The 25192-nt window shown below is 47.4% G+C and overlaps 1 protein-coding gene across 2 annotated transcripts in view; it reads right to left on the minus strand.

Moving 5' to 3' along the window:
- The window catches only part of SREBF2 (sterol regulatory element binding transcription factor 2), a 60561-nt gene that overhangs the window by 21121 nt on the left and 14248 nt on the right, over positions 1–25192 (minus strand). Inside the window, exons 2-10 of one of the 2 annotated variants that reach the window (XM_033865935.2) lie at positions 16724–17155; positions 15519–15700; positions 14692–14838; positions 13043–13264; positions 11924–12038; positions 11534–11715; positions 5047–5239; positions 4258–4439; positions 1767–2043 (exon numbers count right to left, since the gene is read on the minus strand). In XM_033865935.2, coding sequence (XP_033721826.1) covers positions 1767–2043; positions 4258–4439; positions 5047–5239; positions 11534–11715; positions 11924–12038; positions 13043–13264; positions 14692–14838; positions 15519–15700; positions 16724–17155 — 1932 coding nt within the window. Of the gene's footprint in view, positions 1–1766; positions 2044–4257; positions 4440–5046; positions 5240–11533; positions 11716–11923; positions 12039–13042; positions 13265–14691; positions 14839–15518; positions 15701–15809; positions 16670–16723; positions 17156–25192 lie in introns of those variants that run through there. The other variant, XM_033865936.2, reaches the window with a different exon arrangement.

Consider the following 25192-nt stretch of genomic DNA (forward strand, 5'->3'; position numbering starts at 1 on the left):
TTCTGCACAGGCGTTAGGTGTTGGTCTCCCCTGGGAGGCACCACCGACTGGCCTTTCTCCTTTGCAGGGAAGGAAGGCGGAGGGCAGTGTGGGGACCGTGTCACCTCTGTCCTCTTGGTGCCTTGCGTGGGGCCAGGCCCACAAAGTGCTCAGTGAATGTGGGCAGAATGAGTGATGTGAACCATCCCAGCTGGAATTCTCCTGAGCAGATGCAGCCTCCAGATCAGAGACCTGGGATGGAGCTGCTTCCCTCCCCCCGGGCCCGGGCACACTGATGGGACAGAGAAGCAGGGGAGGTCTGCAAATGGCCCTCTGCTAGAACTCTACGAAGGCCCCAGGTGTTCACACCCCACAGCTGGCTCCAGTGTCTCATCTCCACTCCCCCTGGGGCCTGGGCTGAAGCTCCCTCCCTCAGCCACCAGGGCTGTTACCTATATCCTGTTACCACATCCCACTGCTGTTCTCTGCCCTCATCTTATCGATGGCCCAGCAGCAACTTCCCTTCTTGAACCCTCTGACTTTGCTCCCTCTACACCAAGCATCTTGGCCTCTCCTGCCTGACCACCTCTCAGGCAGCCTCTGCCCGACTCCTTGTCCCGGGCCTGCCCCTTCCGTGTGGGTCTCCTTCCACATGCCCTCGAGGGGCCCCCTTCACCACAAGCTCTCTCATCAGCACCCATGGTTTTCATTCTCACCTGCAGGCCAAAGACCCAGCTCCTTTCCTTGGCCTGCAGATCCAGCGTGGCCCCCACCACTGCATCATTTCCCCTCGGTGTCTCACAGGCAAGTGTCCCGAGCGGAACTTCTCACCTCCTCCCTAGAAAACTGATTTTCCTCTTGTTTTCCTTACCTTTGCTGGTGGCAACAGCGTTCACCCAAACGCTCAAGCAAGAAACCAGAGAACCATCTTAGCTAGCTCCCTTCCTTACCCTTCCCGTCCAATGAGTCCCCAAGGCCTGTCAACCCCACTTTCTCCTTTATCTCTGTCCTGTCCTCTTGGCACCTGCATTAGCTTCCACTGGTCCTCCCTGAAGGCAGCCTCAATGCTCTCTTCAGAGCGTATCATCTCGACCTCAGAAGCACAGACCTGATGACGTCATTTCCTCCACTGCACTGGCTCCCATCCCTCTCCCCTTGCACAGCCAACCTTGGGGACCACTGGAATATTCTCCTCCAGAGCTACCCACGTGGGGTTCCTCCTTGGGAACATGCATCCCTCTGCCTGGAAGGCACCTCCCCTTCTGCAGAGCTGGTGAACTCTACGCATCCTTTCGTGCAAAGCCGAGACTTTCCAGAAAGCCTTTCCTGAAACCCTCCCCAACAAGGACCCCTTCCCCTGAACTGAAATCCAATTCTTCCGCTACCTCTACCACACGGAACTCTAATTCACTTGCTGACCTGTCTGCTTCTCCATTAGAGCAGGAGTTCGTTGAATGAAATAAATGATCATATTTCACTGAATCTAAGATGCCATCAATTTTAAGTTTCACTATTAAGTACCACCAAGGAAAAAACACTGCCAACTCAACCATGACATTCATTGTGTAGAGGACAAAGCCAAGCGTAGAGATGTTAATGTGAAAAACGTGTGTCTTAAATTGATGAACTGCAATCTTTACCGCTCTAGCTGTTTGTCTAACCATCCTAAACGGGTAGTGTGAAGGGGACATCATTCAGCTGGGGCAGAAAACTGGCAAACTGCGCCAGGGTGGAGCGATGGCATGGGGGCACTTCGAGGCAAGACAGGCCGTGGTGGCAGCCCTCACCTGTGATGTGCAGCTGGTGCAGCCTGTGATAGGCCAGGGCTGCATCCCGAGCGCTGGTCTTAGCTTCCTCCTCAAAGCCTGCGGCAGTGGCCAGGGTGGCCCGCCGGTGCTGGAAGACCTTCTTGAGCAGCCAGCGCACCAGGCGCAGCTTCTGCAGGCTGTAGCGGATCACGTTCCAGGAGAGGCTGCAGGCCAGGTCCAGGCGGGAGGTGGGCAGTGCCCGGCCCAACACCGACAGGCAGGTTTGCAGGTTTGCAGCGGCAGCTGCAAAATCTCCCTAGCAAGAAGCAAGAAGGTGTAATGTTCGCTGGCCTTGACGTGGCCTTTTTGTTTTACTTTAACAAAAACTCTTACTTTCTCTTCACCCCTCCAGACTATTAGAGTAATACATACTCACTGAAGAAAATCTGGGAAAATTTAGAAAGCTACAAAAAAGTAAAAAGAAATCACCTGTAATCTTATCCCCCAGAAAGAATGACTGCTGACATTTTAATATATTTCCTCCCAGTCTTTCTACTAAATTGGGATGGTACTATGTTATATCTTCAAGCAAATACTATTCAGAATTTCAGAATTTATGTACGTAGCTTTCATACATATGGTGATGACATGGATCTAGATGATGAACGATGTGATCTTTTAGGTTCTCAAAGTGTGGTTCCCAGAGATCAGTAGCATCTTCTTAGATGCTACTGGTTTCTGGGAATCTTGTGAGAAATGTGAATTCTTGGTGCCTCACCCTAACCCTCCCCCCCCCACCCCCCCGACCTAATGAATCAGAGCCTCTGGGGTCAGGGCCTCTGGGTGATCCTAATGTCTGCTGACGTTTGAGAACCACAGTTTTAGGCAAATACACAGCTAAACTACTCTAACCAAGGATCTGAACAACTCTCTGCCAACCTGAGAGGGTCTAGCAGGGAGTCTACTGCCCTGTATTGAAGGCCTTTTTCTCTGTTTTTCTCATTACTGGAGGCGACACAGTCTTGAGAAACTGGAGTAAACGCTCTTCTCCTTTCCCATCACGCAGTGGGTATGATACCTGTACTTTCCTTCCTGCACCATTACAGAAAAGAGGATCCTTACAAGGGGAAAGTAGATGCCAACGCTCTGAGGATGACAATCTCTGAGGTGGTGCTGCCATCCTTCCAGCCAGGAGAAGCACCTGTGTTTACAGGTTCCAAAGGAGGTGGGCCTTTCTCTGTGTCTCCTGGCTCCTCTTCCTCGTCTTTCCCAGGAAGGTTGGCTGTTTCCAAGGCTCGGGCTTTGGCTCTTGTCTCTTCCAACTCACCAATCCAACTCGCCCTTGAGTGCCCTCCCCTGGCAGACGCACAGCTTCCGGCACACTCTGGTCCCGACCCATCTTGGCCACCACGGCCTGCCTCCTGGTCGGGAAGCTTCTCACCCTCAGGGCCCTCTCATAGCACTTTCAAGCAACACGGTTAGATGGAGCCCACCACAGCTTCCAGCCTCCCCCATCTCTGAGTCACTGTCACTGCCACTTTCCTTCCATTTCACATCCCAGGTATTTCTTGAATTCATGCCTTTCCTTTCAATTTCCAGCTCCTTGTCACCTCTCACCCAGCCTCCTCTAAGAGCACCCTCACTTGTTTCCATGCATCTGTGTCTCCCTCCTCCAACCCACCCTTCATACAGCCACCAGAATGACGTTCGTAAAACACAGCCCTGAACCTGTCTCTAGGATAAACATCTAGGGGTACGTGTCATCCTGCGTTAGGGGTGGCGCCAACAACCACACCTATATTGCAGTAGCCGCAGCCCTGGACATGGCTGACAGGTCCACTGACAGACTGGCTGGCCAAATTCTCTCTTGTGGGCTCCGCAGCTGGCAGGCGGGGAGAGCAAGCCCATGGCTACCTGCTGCCGAGGGCTGGACTGGTCCTTGCTCCTCCCGAGACACGGGTGTTTAACTCTTCCTTCCGTGCCGTGAGTTTGCCCCAGAATCCTTCCCATAAACTCCTTTGTTGATTTCAAAAGAGGATTTGCAGCAAATTTTCCTGCTCAAAAACCTTCCTGGTTCTCCAGGGAACTGGGACAAAAACCTCAAATCAGTTGCTAGTCAAATACGTCTCCAACTTGGGCCCTAGCTACACTACCAGCCTTAGCCCTCGTCTCCCCCAACATATCCTACACTCCAGACATACCCATCTACTTGCTAGTCCCCCAGAAGCCCACCTATTCCTGCCATCCTCTCCCCTTGGAAGGGCCTTCCTGCTCTTGACCACTCTGCTCACACCCCAGATTCCCAGAGCACTTTACTCTCCCATCATATTACAGACTAGAGATCAGCTCGTGTCCGTGGAATCACTTCTGCCTAGGTGCCCTCTCCTCCGCTGCCCTGTAACTGTTGGGGGTAGGGTCCCCTCGTCCTCTTGCCCCCGGGGTATTTTTATATGCTGGGGTGTTGGAATAAGTTGCTGAGTTATGGGCCGAGCCTGGGGGAGGAAAGGGAAAGGCAGGCGGCAGGACTCACCCGGGCCAGGTCCAGGTCTGCCTGCTTCCGGTGCCTCCAGAAGGTGACTGAGGAGCGCGAATGCGGCCGGATCACTGGCTCCCCATGGACCAGCAGCTTCACAAAGACGCTCAGGACAATCACACCGTTCACCAGCCACAAGAGGAGCGTTGGCATCATCCAGTCAAACCAGCCCGCAGAACCTAAGGAGGAGCGTCTCAGCTGAGCCCGTGGGGAAGCGCCTCCTGAAGCAGCCCTGGGAGACTGCAGGGCACCTGACTGACCCCTCACTGTGAGAGCAAAGAGCCTCCTACCTCATTTTTGGAACAAATGCGACTGCTTCATTTAGTAGCAATGTCGAAGTGCATAGGGGAGGAATAATACATGCACCTTAATCCACACTATAGCAAATTTGGGACAGTTCTACAGCCTAACTAGGAACCCTGTAGCCCTTGTCTCTATGGGGCAGGATGCCACAAAAATCTTTGTTAGCCAAGGCAGGGTTAGGCCCCTGGTTTAATGACTCAGGCAGTAAGAAGACCACATCCTCCTTCAAACAGCCACACCCTCAAACCCCCAATTAAGGCAGTGCAGGGTCCTGATTTGTTTTGCTCTTTCTGACTGAACTTGGGTTTGCCCTGTTACTTCTGAAATGCGACTTATGCCAGTCCCTATCAGAAGCAAGCAGGCGGGGGCCCCCTACGAAAGCCCTTCGGGACCTGGCGGACAAGCCGAGTGGCTGCATGCAGGGCCTTCTCCTGCCACAGCAGCCCACCCAGGCCCGGGTGGCACGAGGGGCCTTCCACCTACCTGACTCGAGAGACAGCATGCTGCGGCCAGAGCCTGAGTGTGGACGCTGGTCCGAGTCGTGGGCCCCTCCCCATTGCAGCAGGGCGGTCAGGGGGTTAAAGGAGAGGCACAGGAAGGTGAGGACACACAGCAGGATTCGCGAGCGGTCCACCATGCCAAGTGCTACAGGAGGAGAGTCTGGCTCATCTTTGACCTTCAAAACGGGGCCACAAGGTTAGAACGAATACTGCATGGATTTTTATAGCATTTTACTTTTATATATATCGGAATCAGATCATGAGATTTAAATTCAAGACCATTAAGTCAGATGGGAATAAAGCACTTGCCCTCTTGCTACCTGGGAGAAGAACATGTTCTAAAGACCAGAGGGACATGAGCTCTGCTTTTACAACAGAGCTCCATCACAAAAGAGAACACTCTGCAGGATTCTGTTTCTGTGTAATTCCACAACAGGCAAGCTCATCTAAAGCGACAGAAGGCAGATCAGAAGTCTCAGGCTGGAGAGACGTGTGTGCACTTCCTGCAAAGTGTAAGTTCATGGGAGATAAAAATGTTCTATATCATTTTGTTCTAAACTAGAAGGGATTTATTCATTTATCATTTTGTTGTTTTTTTTATAAATTAATTTATTTTTCTTTTATTTATTTTTGGCTGCATTGGGTCTTCGTTGATGCGTGCGGGCTTTCTCTAGTTGCGGTGAGCGGGGGCTACTCTTCCTTGCGGTGTGCGGGCTTCTCATTGCGGTGGCTTCTCTTGTTGCGGAGCACGGGCTCTAGGCACGCAAGCTTCAGTGGTTGCCGCACGCAGGCTCGTAGTTGTGGCTCCCGGGCTCTAGAGTGCAGGCTCAGTAGTTGTGGTGCACGGGCTTAGTTGCTCCGTGGCATGTGGGATCTTCCTGGACCAGGGCTTGAACCTGTGTCTGCTGCACTGGCAGGTGGACTCTTAACCACTGCGCCACCAGGGAAGCCCCATTTATTGTTTTTTGTTTTGTTTTGGTTTTTTTGGCTGCACCACACAGCTGATAAGATCTTAGTTCCCTGACCAGGGATCAAACCCGGGCCCTCAGCAGTGAAAGAGTGGAGTCCCAACCACTGGACCTCCAGGGAATTCCCTATTGTTATTTTTTAATTGAAGTATAATTGACCTACAACACTATGTTGGTTCGAAGTACACAACAGAGTGACTCGATGTTTTCATACATTACATCAGCTCCATGGTAAGTCTAGTTACCATCTGTCACCATACAAAAACACTACGATACTATTGACTATATTCCCCATGTTGTATATTTCACCCTTGTGACATTTATTTTGTAACTGGAAGTTTGTAGTATCTTTTTTTTAAATTTTTTTTTTAGTTTGTAGTATCTCTTAACCTCCCTCACCTATTTCACTCACCCTCCCAACTCCCTCCCCTCTGGCAATCACCCATTTGTTCTCTGTATCTACCAGTCTGTTTCGTTTTGTTGTGTTTGTCCATTTGTTTTGTTTTTTAGATTCCATATGTAAGTGAAATCCTATGTATTTGTCTTTGTCTGACTCATTTCACTTAGCATAATACCCTCTAGGATCACACATGGTGTGACAACATCTCATTCTTTTTTACAGCTGAGTAACATTACACGGTGTATATATATATATATATATATATATATATATATATATATATATATATATATATATCACATCTTCTTTATCTACTCATCTATCTGTGGGCACTTAGGTTGCTTCCATATCTTGGGCTATTGTAAATAATGCTGCAATAAACATAAGGGTGAACATTACTTTTTGAATTAGTGTTTTTGTTTTCTTTCAGAAAAATACCCAGAAGTGGAATTGCTGGATTGGATGGTAGTTCTATTGCAAATTTTTTGAGGAAACTTCCTACTGTTTTCCATAGTGGCTGTATCAATTTTCATTTCCACCAATAGTGCATGAGGGTCCCCTTTTCTCCACATCCTCACCAACACCTATCATTTTCTGTCTCTTTTATTACACTTAGCATAATACCCTCTAGGTCCATCCACGTTGTCACAAATGGCAAGATTTCACTCTTTTCTTATGGCTAATATTTCATTGCATATATACCACATCTTCTTTATCCACTCATCTATTCCTGGGCACTCAGGTTGCTTCCTTATCTTGGCTATTGTAAATAATGCTGCAACGAACACAGGGGTGCATATGTCTTTTTTTTTTTTTTTTTAATATTTATTTCTTTGGCTGTGCCGGGTCTTAGTTGTGGCATTCAGGATCTTCGTTGCTGCATGTGGGATCTTTTTAGTTGCGGTATGAGAAATCTTAGTTGTGGCATGCAGGATCTAGTCCCCTGACAAGGGATTGAACCCATGCCCCCTACAATGGAAGCTCGGAGTCCTGACCACTGGACCACCAGGGAATTCCTGATGTTGAGCATCTTTTCATGTGCCTGTTGGCCATTTATATGTCTTGCAAAAATGTCTATTCATGTCTTCTGCCCATTTTAAAATTGTTGTTTGTTTGGGGGTTTTTCTGATGTTGAGTTGTATGACTTCTTTGAAAATTTTGGATACTAACCCCTTATTAGATATATTGTTTGCAAATACCTTCCTCCATTCAGTAGGTAGCCTTTTAGTTTTGTTGGTAGTTTCCTTTGCTGTGCAAAAGGTTTTTCTTTTGTTTTTTTTTAGGGTTACATCCGTTTACTCTCTTTTTTTTCTTAATTTATTTTTATTTTTAGCTGCGTCAGGTCTTAGTTGTGGCACGCAGAATCTTTTTGTTGTGGTGCGCGGGCTCTCCGTTGTGGCGTGTGGGCTTCTCTCTAGTTGTGGCGTGTGGGTTTTTCTCTCTCTAGTTGTGGGGCGCAGGTTCCAGAGCACTTGGGCTCTGTAGTTGTGGCGTTTGGGCTCCAGAGCGCATGGGTTTTGTGGTTTGTGGTATGCAGCCTCTCTAGTTGAGATGCGTGGGCTCAGTAGTTGTGGCGCATAGGCTTAGTTGCCCAGTGGCATGTGGGATCTTAGTTCCCCGACCAGGGATCGAACCCGTGTCTCCTGCATTGGAAGGCAGATTCTTTATTTACCACTGGACCACCAGGGAAGTCCCAATGCAAAAGCTTTTTAATTTGATGTAGTCCCATTTGTTTATTTTTGCTTTTGTTCCCCTTGCCTGAGGAGACACAGCTCCTCCCAAATTGCTAAGACCAGATTTCCCTGGTGGTGCAGTGGTTAAGAATCCACCTGCCAATGCAGGGGACACAGGTTCGAGCCCCAGTCCGGGAAGATCTCACATGCTGCAGAGCAATGAAGCCCATGCGCCGCAGCTACCAAACCTGTACTCCAGGGCCTGCAAACCACAACTGCTGAGCCCGTGTGCCACAACTACTGAAGCCCGTGCGCCTAGAGCCCGTGCTCCGCAACAAGAGAAGCCACAGTGATGAGAAGCCCATGCACCGCGACGAAGAGTAGCCCCTGCTCGCTGCAGCTAGAGAAAGCCTGCACACGCAACGACAAAGACCCGACGCAGCCAAAAATAAATAAATTAAAATTAATTAATTAATTTTTAAAAATTGCTAAGACCAATAACAAAGAGCATACTGTCTATGTTTTCTTCTGGGAGTCTTATGGTTTCAGGTCTTACATTTAAGTCTTTGATCTATTTTGAGTTTATTTTTGTAGATGGTGTGAGAAAGTAGTCCAGTTGATTCTTCTGCATGTAGCTGTCCCATTTTCCCAGCACCATTTATTGAAGAAGCTGTCATTTCCCCTTTGTATATTCTTGCCTCCTTTGTCATAGATTTAAGTATGGGTTTGTTTCTAGGCTCTCTATTCTGTTCCATTGATCATGTGTCTGTTTTTGTGCCAGTACCACACTGTTTTGATTACTGTAGTCTGAAATCACGGAATGTGCTACCTCCAGCTCTGTTGTTCTTTCTCAAGATTGTTTTGGCTATTTAGGGTCCTTTGTGTTTCCACATAAATTTTAGAATTATTTGTTCTAGTTCTGTGAAAAATGTCTTTGGTATTTTGACAGGGATTGCACTGAATCTGTAGGTTGCTTCGAGGAATATGGTCGTTTTAATGGTATTAATTCTTCCAACCCATGAGCACAATATACCTTTCCATCTGTTTGTGTTGTCATCAATTTCTTTCATCAATGTCTTATAGATTTTCCAGTACAGGTCTTTTACCTACTTGGTTAGATTTATTCCTAGACATTTTCTTCTTTTTGATGCAATTGTAAATGGGATTGTTTTTCATTTCTCTTTCTGATACTTTGTTGTTAGTGTACAGAAATGTAACAGATTTCTGTATATTAATTTTGTATCCTGCAAACTTACTGATTTTATTTATTAGTTCTAACAGTTTTTTGAAGGTGTCTTTAGAATTTCCTGTATATAGTATCATGTCATCTGCAAACAGTGACAGTTTTTTTTTTGTTTGTTTATTTATTTATTTTTGGCTGCATTGGGTCCTTGTTGCTGCGTGCGGGCTTTCTCTAGTTGCAGCAAGTGGGGGCTACTCTTTTTTGCGGTGCACAGGCTTCTCATTGCGGTGGCTTCTCTTGTTGCGGAGCATGGTCTCTAGGTGTGCGGGCTTCAGTAGTTGTGGCACACGGGCTCAGCAGTTGTGGCTTGCAGGCTCTGGAGGGCAGGCTCAGTAGTTGTGGCACACAGGCTTAGTTGCTCCGTGGCATGTGGGATCTTCCCGGACCAGGGATTGAACCCATGTCCCCTGCATTGGCAGGAAGACTCCCAACCACTATGCCACCAGAGATGCCCAACAGTGACACTTTTACTTCTTCCTTTCCAATTTGGATTCCTTTTATTTCTTTTTCTTGTCTGATCACTGTGGCTAGGACTTCCAATTCTATGTAGAATAAAAGTGGTGAGAGTGGGCATCCTTGCCTTGTTCCTGATCTTGGAAGAAACGCTTTCAGCTTTTTACTCTATATCTTGATTACTGTGAGTTACATAAGCGTATACACTTGTTAAAACTCATCATACTGCACGATACAGTAAAATAGGTGCACTGTATCACATATAAATTACACCTCAAAGTTGATTAAAGACCATACTTTAGTATGAACCTATTTACAGAAGCTTGCTTATTCTTTTTTTTTTTTTTTAAGCCACATCACACAGCTAATAGGATCTTAGTGCCCCAACCAGGGATTGAACCTGGGCCTTCAGTGGTGAAAGTGTGGAGTCCTAACCACTGGACTGCCAGGGAATTCCCAGACGCTTGCCTATATCTAAAACCACAACATTGTTTTGTTTTCTCCCCAGTTTTATAGAGGGAGAACTGGAGGCAGAGGCCCTGCCTGCCCAGGGAGCCTAAGGAGGGAGGGAGACTGGAACCAGATCTCCGCTGACTCCCAGGGTGTACATCCCACACAACTTGTTTTCAGTATTTTTAAACCATTTGAAAATTTCTTCTGAGGATTCAGACACCTATCTAATTCAACGTATATGTCACGTGGCCTTTTGTTACCAAGCAGAATCACATTTATAAAATATTTCAAAAATAGAGCTTCCTTAATAAAATTAAGTACATGATACAATAAATGGTCTGATCAAAAACTTATGCTAGGGGCTTCCCTGGTGGCACAGTGGTTGGGAATCCGCCTGCCAGTGAAGGGGACCCAGGTTCGAGCCCTGGTCCGGGAAGATCACATGCCAAGGAGCAACTGGGCCCGTGCACCACAACTACTGAGAGCCTGCGCTCTAGAGCCTGTGCTCCGCAACAAAAGAAGCCACCGTGGTGGGGGGCCCGTGCACCGCGACGAGGAGTGGTCCCCGCTGGCCACAACTAGAGAAGGCCCTCGCGTAGCAAAGAAGACCCAACGCAGCCAAAAATAAACAAATAAAATAAATTAAAAAAAAAAAAAAAAACTTATGCTAGAAGGGAACTCTGTGCTTTTGAGGCCAGAAACTGCCAATGCCAAAATACAGCACAAACCCCAGTGGTCTCCACAGGCTCCTGGGAAGATCATTAGGCTTGAGCCTCTTTTAACGAATTCCATTAAACAAGAATTGCCAGGGGCTTTCTTCCACAATTAAAGGCCCTTGGTAGGAATGTTATCTATTAGACTGCAAATTGTAATCATTTCCCAAAGAGGACCCAGAGGCAGCATCATCCTAACCCAACTGATCAAGCTCACAAAGTGGTCTTGCCAGGCTCATTATGGGCGAGGGAAGCGATGAGGCGCCTCCAGCAACTCCTGGCTCCGCACAACAGCCGCTGTGTGTTCCCATGCTGGATTTGGCCATTATTCCCCTCTGATGGGCCCTTTCAGCAAGGACCAGTAAAACCGGAGGTTGTATCCCCATACAGAGTCAGCTTTCTTTTTCTTTATTCTCCAGTACGTGGCTAATTTCACAGAATTCTCGTTCCTCTCCAGCCCAGGGCCTCTGAACACCTGACCTGGACCGCTGTCTGCAGCCTCCCCACTATTAACTTCGGGGAGATGGGAGAGATTCCAGGGGTCAGGGGATTTCAAAAGCTCATTACCTTTGCGTCATCCAATAGAGGGCTTCCTGGCTCAGAGTCGATGGAGTAGGGGGAGAAGCCTGCCTGGGACCCTGAGTCGGAGGCCGGAGGCGACATCAGAAGGACATTCTGATTAAAGTCATCGATCTTCAGGTCCACGTCATTGTCCACCAGGCTGCCTAGGTCAATGCCCTTCAAGAGCTCTGTAAAGAAAACCCTACCTGGCAAACGGTCCGTTTTATAGCACCCCACCTGGGCTGGAGCTGGGCTAGGTGAGGGATGCACAGCCCCTGCTCCTGCTTCACCCCTGAAGGCACCTTTTACACAACAGTGGACCCTGCCCGGTGCCCAGCACAGGACTTCTACTATAACCGGAAAGTCTGAAACCCTTTTCTCAACGAGCACACTTACTGTTCTTCTGATTTGCCAGTTTCAGCACCATGTTCTCCTGGCGCAGTTTATGATTGACCTGCTGCAAGTATTTGATGTAGTCAATGGCCTTCCTCAGAACGCCAGACTTGTGCATCTGGGAAGGAAGACGGGTGAAAAACACGGTGGCGTCAGACCAGCTTGCAGTGAAGAGAGCAGAGGCCCAGAGCTCGGGCTCTGGAGTGGGAGGTGCTGAGTTCAGATGCTGACTCTCCCACTACTTAGCTGTGCAACCCAGGACAAGTTACTCAACATCTCTGAACCTCACTTTCCTCCTCCGTGAAATAGGGATAATGATAGTATATGAGTCATAGGCTTGCCATGAGGATTAAATGAGCTAATATGTGTAAAGAGTTTAGCCTCTGGCCTGGCACACAGTAACACTATATATTAGCTGCTACTCCTACTTCCTATGATAATCCTAGCATCAAAACAAACTTTAAGGAAAACAAATGACAAACAAAAAACCAGAGTACTGTTGGCTGGTTATCTTAAGTAAAGGTTTATTAGTACCTTTCAGATTTGTAGGCTACAAGGAAAATTATATTTTCTTTCAAAATAGAGGTAAAGATAAACAGACAACAGGTAAAAAAAATCTCCTATGTGCCAAAGCCAAAAGGTACATTCATTGAAACACCAGAAATTTATGAAAAACCAATTTCCTCTATTTGTTCTTTGTCAAAGATCCAATCTCCATTTTTCCTCCTCCCTAAAAGGTTAAAATATTGTTAGCCATCCCTGAATACAATTAAACATATGCCAAAAATGCCATCAGCTGCCTCAGATGTACACACGGTTGTGTATCTGGCCATCAGTGAGCAGTAGGTGTCTGCGACACGGTGGTGGTAGTGGAGGTGGTGGTGGCCACTACCACTGCAGAGCAGACTCAAAGGTCCAGGCAGGCCACGGCCTTACCAACACCCAACAGTTAATATTTTATAATCCTGGAATTTCAAAACACCAAGATGCTTTAGTAAGAGAGCACCTTTAACTATTCTTGCATTCACTCAGCCTGGGCCTGGGTCTTCCCTAAATTCCTGCAGCAAAGACAGATAGAGGGGAGATGATGGGGCATGAAATAACATTTTGCTTGGCACCTACCTTGGCATCTGTCCCCATGACCAGGTCCTTCAACTCAATGATTTTGTCATTGATGGAGGAGCGATACCGCTTCTCAATGATGTTGTGTGTCGTCCTCCTTTCTCCTTCCTTGGGGGGCTCGAGCTGCTTGACTCCTCCAGGTACCTGCTTAATGGGCACTTTCTCTTGTCCCATCATCACAGGCATTGTGGTCAGAATGGTCCCATTGCTGCCCACCAGGGTCTAGAACAGACACAAGGGCAGAATGACCACTTGGTTAGCCTGAGTAAAGCAACCTCGCAACACAAACCCACTGGCCCTGGCCACGTGGCATCACCTGAAAACGCTGTATAGCCTGACACCCTTCCTGGGTTAATTAAGTCCAGAAGCCTTAGGAGCCGTGGTACCTCAGGTACTGTGCCCCTTTCAGAGTCACTGTTGATTAGTCATGTGCCACAACAGCATTAATGTGGATACACACCAACCTTTGATGTAGGGATGCCAGAAACACGTCATGTGATTCCTGCTTTGCTGTCGACCCATTAGCCACCTCTGAGCTCGCATACAATGCACCAACCACAGAACTTTCTCCTGGTGTATGGCACGTATTTTCCTCTCACATGACGGTGAAGTTAACTTACTGCATTTCCTTATACGATTTGCCCATCAAAAAGCTCAAGGGCAGAAGTGAAAATCAGAGCCATTTTATTAAACAGACCAACTAGAGAGGCTTCCCCTTGTTTTCCCCTCAAATCTGCTTTGCCTGCTCTTTGTTTCTGTTTTCACTACTTTTAGTTTTATTTTCTTCAACAAATGGCCTCAATATCCAAATGGCCAATGAACACACAAAAAGCTTCTTAACTTCGTTAGTCATCAAGAAATAATTCACACATAGTAAAAAGCACACAGTTTAAGTGTACAGCTTAATGGAATTGTGATGTATGCATACAATGTGTGTAACCAAGGTAACCCTGACCAAGACACAGACCATTTCCATCCCCTTAGAAAGTTCCCTCATGCCCCTTCCCCCAGAGCAGTAATCATGCTCTGACTTCCAGCACCATCTTCCTGAACTCTGTATAAATGGAATCATCAGCAGGAACTCTCTGTGATAAGCATCTTTTGCTCAGTGTACTATTGTTGAGGTTTAGCCACGTAGTTGTAGGTATCAATAGTTCTTTTTGGATGGATAGTTGGGTTGTTTCTAGTTCTTGGCTTTTATGAGTAAGGCTTGCTTTTGAATTCTGATCACTTTTTCTCTCAGACTCTCTTGCCACAAGATGAGACAGTGGCCAAGACCCTACAACTGAAGTATGGGTGCATTTCATGTACCCCACCTTGGAGCCCCTCCCTTCCTGGGGGGCCTAGGGTCCTTCAGAAGCTAAACCTCCATCAGCAGGACCTAAGAGGCAGATGGTCCTGTGTGGAGCTGTTGCCCAGAAACTGGGGCTCCTCTGCTGTTCCTCTCTTGCCCCTCATAAACCCTAGTACTCCCACATAACATTCAGTGCTGGTACTTCTTAAGGGAAAAAAAACCTAAAATGGGGTAATTTTGCAATCTGACACACTGCATAGAGCTGCCACATCTATTCAGTATCTGGAGGCTTCGTTACCATCTCTGAGGCCTAAAACCCCCAAGAAGTGGGGGTGGGGTGGGGGGCAGCTCTTACCGGAACTTGAAGGGCAGCTGTCTGGATGGGGGTGGTGAGGGCAGTGAGGGCTGGGTTCTGGACTGCGGCCATCACAGGGCTGCCATCTGTCTTCAGTGTGGTCAAAACAAGGGAATCTGTCTTGATGATCTGAGGCTGTACCAGGACCTGGATGGAAAAGGAAGAAAAGGAAAAGGAAGGTAGCATTACTTTTCTATTTTGCATTACTTCTTCCTGTACAGACCCTCCAGAAAAGAATGAGAAAATAAAATTTTCATAAAACTGAGAATGTAGCTTGATTACTGGGTTGCCGGGGAGAAGGCGTACAGCTAAAGAGGGTCTGGGTTGGAAGGCTGAAAGGCTTTGAGGAGAGCAATGCCAGCGGCCTAGCCGGGGCAGAGCAAGCATGGCTCGGGTGGACAGTGGAAGGAAGAGAGACCTGATTGTGGACAAACTTAGGAATGTGAGGAAAAGGGCTGGGAAGCAAAAATGGTAAAACTGGATTGTTTTTTAAAGCTAACTTACTTCATTAGTTAGAAATACAGTCCACTATGATACACACCTTAAGAACATTCTGGCACATTTCTTTTCAGTTTTATACCCATTACATGTGTAAATGAGTTAATACACCAGCATTTACTGAGTTTAGGTGGGTGCCAGTGTGCATCTGCAGACGTCTTCTCTGCCAGGTCTCACGGGTGTCTCGTAAGGTCCAGGTGCCCCTACCTGCCCTGCAAGCTACTCCCTCACACTCCGCTGGTCCTGCTTAGCACGTAGACCACATCTTCAACCACAGGCCGGCCAAGAGCCCCAACCAAGGCCTCCCTGAATTCTTGTCAGCCACCTACCGGGACCTGCTGCACCTGGGGCGCAGCAACTGTCTGCACCGTGGCTGGGGCGAGGGTCTGCAGCGTGCCATTGGCTGTCTGCGTCAGCACCCGCTGGGCCTGCACCGTCTGCACCTGCTGCTGGATGGTGACCGGCTGCACCTGGGAGGATGTCACTAGGCTTTGGACTTGAGGCTGAAGGACTTGGGAAAAGAGAAGAAAAAAGGTCACGTGGACGAGGAATGCATTCTGTCACCGTAGCTGTGGCAATAACCGAGGCTGGAGTGCCTCCTAACGATCCCAACTCCCCACCTGTTGCTGAAGAAGATGTGCACAGCCATTTACAAGCTGGTCTAGATGACAAGAACATCCCATAAGGGCTGCATCAATTTCTGAGGGAACGAGTACAAATTATTTCATTACTCCGATGCTGGGGTGGAGGTGAGAGAAGCTAATCAGCAAGTGACTGCACCCAGCAAGGGAGTTAGCAGGTGTTGAGAGCCAACTCCCTGGGGCTTCATTTCCTCCCGTGAAGTGAATGGAAGGTGCACTTTGGGATGAGGGTCTCAGCTTCTCGCTTTGTGGCCTCCCCCCAGCCCCTAAACCCTTGAAGCCCATTAAAGACCTGTCAGATTCTTTGAAATTAGTAGAGCAATACTAACCCCACCCAGGGGTCCCCACAGGGTCAGAGAGCAATCTGATGAAAAGGTGCTGGGACACAGCACAACACAGAAAGTCCCTCATTCACTCAGCACACACCGAGGGCCTACTGTGAGGCCCGCCAGTCGGAGACACGGCACCTATGTTAACAGGAGTACTCTTCTCTGCAGTGGACGCTCAGGAGATGTCTCCTGGATGAATGGTTCTCAACCTACAGGTGCTGAGATCTTCCTGGTACCTGGGTGAGTTTCAAGACTAATTTTATTCAAGCTCCCACCTCTAGTTACCAGGACATCCCTGTGGCTACTGTGCCCGCTGGAGTCTCTGACCACGCATCCTTGAAACAGGCACAGTAGACATTAAGGTATTTGAAGAGACCGAATGTGTTCCTGCACCACTATGCTTACGGCCAGCTACTGAAACCTCATTCAGACAGGGCCAAGTTGATAGGCTGTGTCATCCCCAGAGAGGGCAGAACTATTTACAGTCTACCTCGGAAGTGTCTGCAAACTGGCACAAAAACTTTTGAACCAACCAATCGCTATTACATCTGAGTTCTGAGTCACCTTGAAAGCTGGTAGCTGCGTTCTGGTATATCAAAGGCTGCTGGATGATCCTCGTCTGGGGAGCGGTGCTGAATGTCGGGGTGATCATTACTGTCTGCTGCTGCAGCTGAGCTGGAGGCTGGGGCTGGGGCTGGGGGCGGGGCTGAAGAACGGGAGTTGCCCTTGGCGGAGGGGGAACCGCGGTGGGGGGAGCCTTGACTTGTAGGGCTGGAGCCTGGGGGGAGGTAGCCGAGGGCGAGAAGGAAGGTAACGGGACCTGGCTGAAGGACCGCTGCACCGAGGGGTCCCCGGCTCCGGCTCCGCCACCGCTGCTGCTGCCATTGCTGCTGCCGCTGTTGCCACTTCCACCACCGCCAGGGAAGGAGCTGCACAGCTGCTCTGAGAACAAGTCAGGGAACTCTCCCACTTGATTGCTGACAAACTGCAGCATCTCTGTGAGCAAATGGAAAGGAGTAATTCTACTGCCAACCAAAATATCTATTAACTTTCAAATTTGCTTAAGAAACCGAGGCATGAAAATCCAATAGCTTTCCCAAGACACTGCAGAGATGGGTCGCCTCTCTCTCATGGGGGAGTGGGACAGGACTTCACTTGCTTGATGCTCTTCTCCCTCCTCACCACCTCCAGGCTTGTTCTACCCACTTTCCTCATTGTCTGTACCAGGCCTAAGAGGAGCTACCTCTGTGCAGGGTGACTGTTCCTCTTGGAGGGTACAGCTGGTCACATTTTACGGTTGGGGTATTGCTGTCCTGAGTCTTTGGAGCTCAGCAGCCTTGTACTGTGAGGCCACCTCCAGTCTCAGCACTGCTTCCCATGGCAGGGGAGTCCCCAGACCCCAACTCTCCTCACCACAGGCAGACTCTGGGCCTTCTCTCCAAGATGGGCATATCCCTGGGCACTGTTGGTACCCTCAGGAACACTCGGGGATGATAAAGTTGATGGCCTCCAAGTCATGGAACTTTAGAGGTGGAATGGATGGAAAGATGATACACGAAGTCCAGGACAGGGAAATAACTCGGCCAAGGTCACACAGCTCATCGGGGCACAGCAAGGATTAGAACCAGTTCTCTGCCTCCCAGCCTCGCCTTCTTCGACTGTACCCCAGTGCCTTCACTGTCAGAAGGTCAGGGCAGAACAGCCCAGGCCCTGGACCCCTCTGGCTGTGCCCCTTTCCTCTGGGCAAGGAGCCTGTGGAGCCAAGGGGATGTGTCCGCTGAAGATCATGCCGCCTTCTATTGGCAGATCATGCTCCAAGTACCCAGGACCCCTAAATTCCCAGCCCAGAGGGCCTCTTCCCCTGCTTCATCCTCCCAATGGTTCACCCAAATCGAACTTAATCCACAACTAACAACTCATCTCTCATGACTCCTTCCTCCCCGTAGGGCTGCTCCCCATTAGGAGTCTGGGGCCTCAACTTTGACCCAGGTATGTTCAGATCTACAATTCTCTCCCCTGTCCACATTCTCTCCCCTTTCCTCTCCAACACATTCCCAAAAAGCTACTGCTTGTTCCTAAACTCCGGCACCCTCCTCTCAAAACCCTCAAGGCTGCAGGATGCTCTGATTTGGTCACCAAAAAGAAAAAACAAACAAAAACGAAAAACAAAGCCCCCAAACACTGTCTCCATTCATTCGTCAAACCTCCACCAGCAAGTCCCTCCCAGGTTTCTAGCAGTGTGTGTGTGTGTGTGTGTGTGTGTGTGTGTGTGTGTGTGTGTCTGTGTGTGTGAGGGGGAGGAATCTGGGCTATAAAGAGTCTTATGTTAGGCGAGCAGAAAGCTACCAGGGGTTTCTAGCACGACCTCCACACAGGATAACTGGAGCTTAGCAGTTCAGCATGTTCAGTGTTCAGTCAGTTCAACCTGCTGGCGAGACTGCATCTCACAAGATTCAATGACTACACGGTGGTGTTATTTACCAACACCTCGACACCCTGCTCTGTCCCCACTCAGCCGTCAGCTGTGGGAGGGAGAAATGGGCAGAATGCCACAGATACTGTAACCTGTACCAACAAATTCCAATTCCTTGTACATGATTAAACTAAGAAATACCCTCAAACTCAGCACAAAATTTAAACAAAACACAACTTGGTGCTGACACATTCCAAGCACAACACAATATTATAAAATGCTTTAAGAAATTAAGAGAAACCTAATAATTCGTTGAGCTTTCCAGAACTCCCATAAAATCCTGACTCTGGGGAATCAACACAGAGGACTACTTTGTGAGCCAAAAGAACATCACTCCCTGGCTGATTGTTCTAAGCCATGGAAAGCTAAGGAGGGCAAAAGAGGCCAGAGGGTAGATGGGCACAGGCTTTGGCACTAGGTGGGTCTCAAAGGGCCCATCTAATCAGCTGTGTGAACGTGGGCAAGTCACTTCTTTCTACACCCTCGTTTCCTTACAGGAGGCTGCCACAAGAAGACTCACTTGGCTTCTTTGTGGTGAGGATTAATAAGAAAATTGATGCACAGTGCTTGGTGGGGGCAGACCCTTACAAAGGTCCCTGTCAGTGGTGCTTCTGAAGCCCCACTAAACAGGCACTCAGCTCCACTTATCCTGTCGAGTGCTCTCTAGAACCTTTTGTTGGGGAGACATGGTCTGGCTGGTGAAGTAATGTACGGAGGTCACAAAGCTTAGTTCACAAAGCAGGTTAAGTGTGTGTAGGCAGATGGAATGCGACTGCTTAAATTTAAAAAAAAAATCCTTTTCGACCCACACATGAGGAGCTCCAGGGAGCTATCTCCAGCCAGGCAGATGGGCACGGGGCTGAGGGGCACAGAGGAGCTGTTAAGACTGAGCATTTGAAGGAAGAAATAATGAAGAGGTTCTTTGAGCCACTGCTGCAGCAGGCACGCTGGGCCTCCCGGGGACCCGTCTGGTCTGCGGTGACAGAGAAGGGGAGGCCCCGGTAAGTGGAACGAGGCCCACCCAGGCGCAGATCTGCTCAGTACCTGGGGGCTACACCTCGGGAGCTCCCCACATCTCCTGGCTCTTCCTGTTCCCATCATTCAATCATTCGTGTGCTACGGACAGACAGGCTCTCGTGTCTGCAGAGAGCCATGAAACCTAGAGAAGGAGGCCTGGGAGAAGGCAGTTTTTGTTTTTTTTTTTTCGGTACGCAGGCCTCTCACTGTTGTGGCCTCTCCCGTTGCGGAGCACAGGCTCCGGACGCGCAGGCTCAGCGGCCATGGCTCACGGGCCCAGCTGCTCCACGGCATGTGGGATCTTCCTGGACCGGGGCACGAACCCGTGTCCCCCGCATCGGCAGGCGGACTCTCAACCACTGCGCCACCAGGGAAGCCCAAGGCAGTTTTTATGGAGGTTTGAAAATGAAGTTTGGCTAGACATGGAAGGCCAGACACGGGCCTCCTTGGAGCTGGGTCGCCCACCAGGGCCTGCAAACCCCAGCTCACCTTGAGGGGGGACTCCTGTCAGCCACCCTCCCCCACCAAGCCACATTCCTGTGTTTAGCTGCTTCATAAACTAAGATCTAAGTTGCTTGATAAAGTAGGCTGGGCCCCAAGAAACTATATCTGGGTTTTGATCACGTAACCAAAATTAGAGGCTCCGGCTGTCACCTGTGCCTGACAGTCTCAGGCTTCATCCAAGGAGACCCCAAGTTCACTTGTACTTTACAGAGCTCGCGACCTAGAGGTAACATAAGCCACTGTGTCTGGCTCAGTCTAGTGGCATCTACCTCAGAATGAGGTAATTCGAAATCTGGTCAGATTAATTCTGGTCAAGAATAAAGAATCGGAAGCCCCAAATGGGGTAACGCTGTCTCCAAACCGCAGTCAGTCAAAAATTCTTTCAGTGGGTATTTGTTACCTAGCCCTGTTAGGTGCCAGAAGAACTACTTTTACAGAAGTCATTTATTCTTATATTTTGAATTTATTATGGATCTTGTGTTAGACAATGTTTTAAAATAATTTTCTTTTTTAAATCATAAAAGTAACCTTCACTACCAAAAAATGTAGAAAAAAGTTAAATGAAAAAATAAAAATCATCCAGCAGGGCTTTCCTGGTGGTTTAGTGGTTGAGAATCTGCCTGCCAATGCAGGGGACACGGGTTCGAGCCCTGGTCTGGGAAGATCCCACCTGCTATGGAGCAACTGAGCCTGTGGGCCACAACTACTGAGCCCGTATGCCACAACTACTGAAGACCACGCGCCTAGAGCCCGTGCTCCCAACAACAGAAGCCACCGCAATGAGAAGCCCACACACCGCAAAGAAGAGTAGCCCCCGCTCCCCGCAACTAGATAAAGTCCTCGTGCAGCAACAAAGACCCAACACAGCCAAAAAAAAAAAAATCATCCAGCAATTCCACCACCCTGAGACATCTACCGCCAATGTTTTGATGTGTATCCTTCCAGACTTCTTCCTATACAAGGCTTGCTTGCAAACACAAGTGTGCACATGTATGGGATGGTTTTACAAAAATGGGATCACGCTGAAGATGCTATTTTGTCCCTGCTCCCTTTGGGAACAATACATTGTATTGTATTATATTAATGCACCAGACTTTAACCACTTAGTGATGATGGATGAGTGCTTTCATCTTTTCACCATTATTAACAACACTGACAAAAATCTTTGAACAAGCATCTTTTCCCATTTATCTGATTATTTTCTTAGGATAAATTTCTAGAAATTAAATGGCTGGGTCAAATGACAGGTATATATACTTTGGAAAGGTTACAACAATCTATATGCTTGCCAGTGTTTCCCCGCATTTAATGGGCTGGCCAAAAAGTTCAAGTTTTTCTGTAACGTCTTATGGAAAAACTCGAACGAACTTCTTGGCCAACCCAATATTTCTGTCCATTTGATAGTTGGAAAAAACAACATCTAATTGTTCTAATTTACATGAATGCGTATTAAATGAGGTCAAACATCACCCCCCCCATTTTACTGGCCATTTGTATTCCTTCTTTGTAAATTGCCTGCTCTTGACCTCTGTTCATTTTTCTACTGGGCTGTTTGTCTCTTTTTAGTGATTTTAAAAACTTTCGTACATTATGGATATTTGCTCGTTCTTATATATTTGCAAATATTTGCCCCACTTTGTTGGGTTTTTGTTGTTGTTGTTGTTTTGTTTTTTTGCTCAGGAAAGAGAATGGCATACTCACTGAGAGCTACCCTGGCCTAGCGCTGTAACCTGGGGCAAGTTTTACCTCTCTGAGCCACAGTTTTCTCACCTATAAAATGTGGCTAACAATTATATCTAACTCGTCATGTTGTTGAGAGATAATTCACATAGAATCTACAGCACAGTGCCTGGCACTTACTATTAGCTAGTACATGTTATACACAGTGGTTTCTGACAGTTAGTTTTGCATTGACTTTTTTTTGGAAAATTCAGATTTGTTCCAATGCATTGGATGTATTAGGGAATAATTTGGGCATAACATAAATTTCGTGTTTACTTATGCATGAAAGAAACACTAAAAAATGCAAAAAACCATACCCAGCTGAAATGAGCCACACAGGAAAACAAAAAACGCACACATTTCAAACATCCACCAGCTGTCAGATCACCTGCGTGCGTTATGAGCTGTAACCCTCTACATCTGGGGTCAGAAATTTCCATCCGACTTCAGAAAGCCTTCCTTCCATCACTTCACAATAACTTGCGAGCTATAACCTTCCAACGCCTACTTCCACAAGCAAACCTCAGGTCTTTTTTAAGGTAGAGTGCTACATTTATTGTGGTAGTTATACATTTCTTAGCCACTTAACATCTGTAAAACTGTGCTGTTTAGGGGGTCTTATCTTATTTTTTATTTATTTTTACCATTTAATTTTAATTTTTTTATTGGGCTATAGTTGATTTACAATGTGAGTTTCAGATGTACAACACAGTGATTTCAAAATCTTTATAGATTATACTCTATTTAAAGTTATTATAAAATATTGGCTATAGTCCATGTGCTGTACAATAAATATATCCTTGTAGTTTAGTTATTTTATACATGGTAATTTGTACCTCCCTATCTTTTTTTAGAATGCCTACTTATTTTTTCTCTCTCTTTTCCGGTCACCTATGAAGTTTTTGAGTGTTATGACCCTAACCCCACTTTCCCCATAAGCCCTGTGGTTTTTACTGTGTAATTTTGCATAATGCGGTAATTTTTAGGAATGTGTATGTTCCATTACAGCAGAACAATTTCAATCCTGTGCAGTAAAATTACATGGTTTCTGTTCCTCCTCCCAAAGATCCTAAGGATATTGACCTAAACTTTCTTCAGTTACTTTTGTTCATTTCATCTTTCACATTAGGTCTGCCCAACAAACCTACGAACACAGAAGCATGGTGTGTGATGTGTGTAAGGCTGTTGGGAGTGAGATGGACCACAACCGTGGGGGAGAGGGAGGTAAACACAAAATCTAATATCCAGCAAGAATCCTTCTTGAGCAACAAGTATCCTGCTTTCAAGCTGACGATCCTGTCTCCCCTCCTAGGATGATTTTTTTCTAATAATTAAAGAATCTTAAAATTAAAAAAAATGAAGTAAAATGTAGACCCATATCAAGCCTGAGGGTCAATGGTAAGATAACTCTTCGTTTTCCCACCATCTTGCTGTTTGTGATCACCACTGCTTTCCCAGGACGTAAAACATCAATTATCCCCGTTCAAGTCACCCAGAGGGGCAGGTAAGGAGCTGGGTTGTCAACCACACCCTTCAACCCAGAAGCCCTGAAATGCAAGCAATAACAGAAGGAACAGGGGGACAGTTACAGCAGGCAAACTGCTGCCTTAAAATTGTTCCACTCAAACACCAGGAGGCACAGCCATTTGGTAAGAAGCTCAGAGCACAGGGACACAATTGTATACTTCAAGGGAATTCTGGGTCACCATCCTGGGGAAAGGGAGTCTGGAGGAGGCACTGAATGACACAGGATGACAAACTAGTGACCTGGGCATCCTATATTTTAAGCGAGGGATGAGTAAACTCTTTTTACTGGCAAAGAAACCACAAAGGGAAACGGGGTGGGGAGGTGGGGTTCTTAAGTGCTTGTGTTCCACAACACACACAAATGCGTCATATATTCCTTTGCACATATCAAGTATTACATAATAAAATAAAACATTTGAAAATTAAGAGAAAAAGAAAACACAAAGAGAAGCCAAGTCATTCTCAAATGGCCTCTGGTCTGCTCTGTCTGGCTCTCTCGCCACCTGCCCAGGCTGGGTATCAGGGGCAGCCCCAGAGGGCCCCAGCTCAGTTGGCCGGTCCTGGCTTCTCTGGTCCAACACAGCAGGAGACCCGAGCCAGCTCTTGAGTTTCAATCAAACGAGAGTGATCTTTGGCACTACCTTCAATTGCTCTTTCTTCTTCTTTCCGCTGCCGTGAGTTCGCTATGAATTCCTGGCAGGTCTCCTTCCGTAGTATCACAGAGTTATCTCTTTGCTCCACTTCCATACCCTGCCTTGATTTCAACCGCAGCCTTCAACCCAGTGACAATCGTCTTCTTTGAGTATCTTGTTGGTCCAACAGTCTTTCAAAGCAAATCAAACTTCTTGAACATGAGCTTCCTACCAATTCCTACCAACTGGTAGCTTCCTACCAATTGCTCCCTCCTACTCCAGGGGATTTCACTTCCCATTCACCTTAGCTCATCATCCAGCCTGGAAAAATACCCACTCCCTTCCTTTTTGGCACATGCCTTTGTGGGGTGGGGGAGGCAGCCTTACCCTTTCTGCTTGTTACAGCCCTCTTCCTTTAACTGCACAATTCCATTTCAAAATGACTCACAATTTCTTCCACCAAGGACTCTTTTCTACCTCAGATCCAGCCATCTTTTAGATCTTGAACCCAACTGTGATTTATTTGTTAAGAAAAAAAGTCTAAAACTTGAAAATATGGGAAATTAAAAAAAGTACAGTTCTGGGCTCCCCTGGTGGCACAGTGGTTAAGGATCCACCTGCCAATGGAGGGGACACGGGTTCGAGCCCTGGTCTGGGAAGATCCCACATGCTGCGGAGCAACTAAGCCCGTGCACCACAACTACGGAAGCCCACGCGCCTAGAGCCCGTGCTCCGCAACAAGAGAAGCCACCGCAATGAGAAGCGGCGCGCACCGCAACCAAGAGTAGCCCCCGCTCGCCGCAACTAGAGGAAGCCCCAGCACAGCAATTAAGACCCAAAACAGCCAAAAAAAAAAAAAAAAAAGTACAGTTCTCTTTAAAGTCATACCAGAGCATTGCCTAAACTCTGGTTTAGACAATGCTCTAAAGGTCATCTGATGCTCTACAGAAACATAAAGTTGTCTGACTTCCTATTTACTACTGATTAGGCACACATTCTGTAAAATTAGATGTTCTCATGTAGAAAATAAACAAGTTGCAAATGATTTCTCTCTGGTAAAAAAGATAACCTTGAAAGCTTTGTTTTTATTGCCCTGTAGGACATTAACCAGTTATGCATCTAAATTTGCAATCTTATTTCTTTCCAACTATGTAAATA

Source organism: Tursiops truncatus, chromosome 11, assembly GCF_011762595.2.
Source record: "Tursiops truncatus isolate mTurTru1 chromosome 11, mTurTru1.mat.Y, whole genome shotgun sequence".
NCBI lineage: Eukaryota > Metazoa > Chordata > Mammalia > Artiodactyla > Delphinidae > Tursiops > Tursiops truncatus.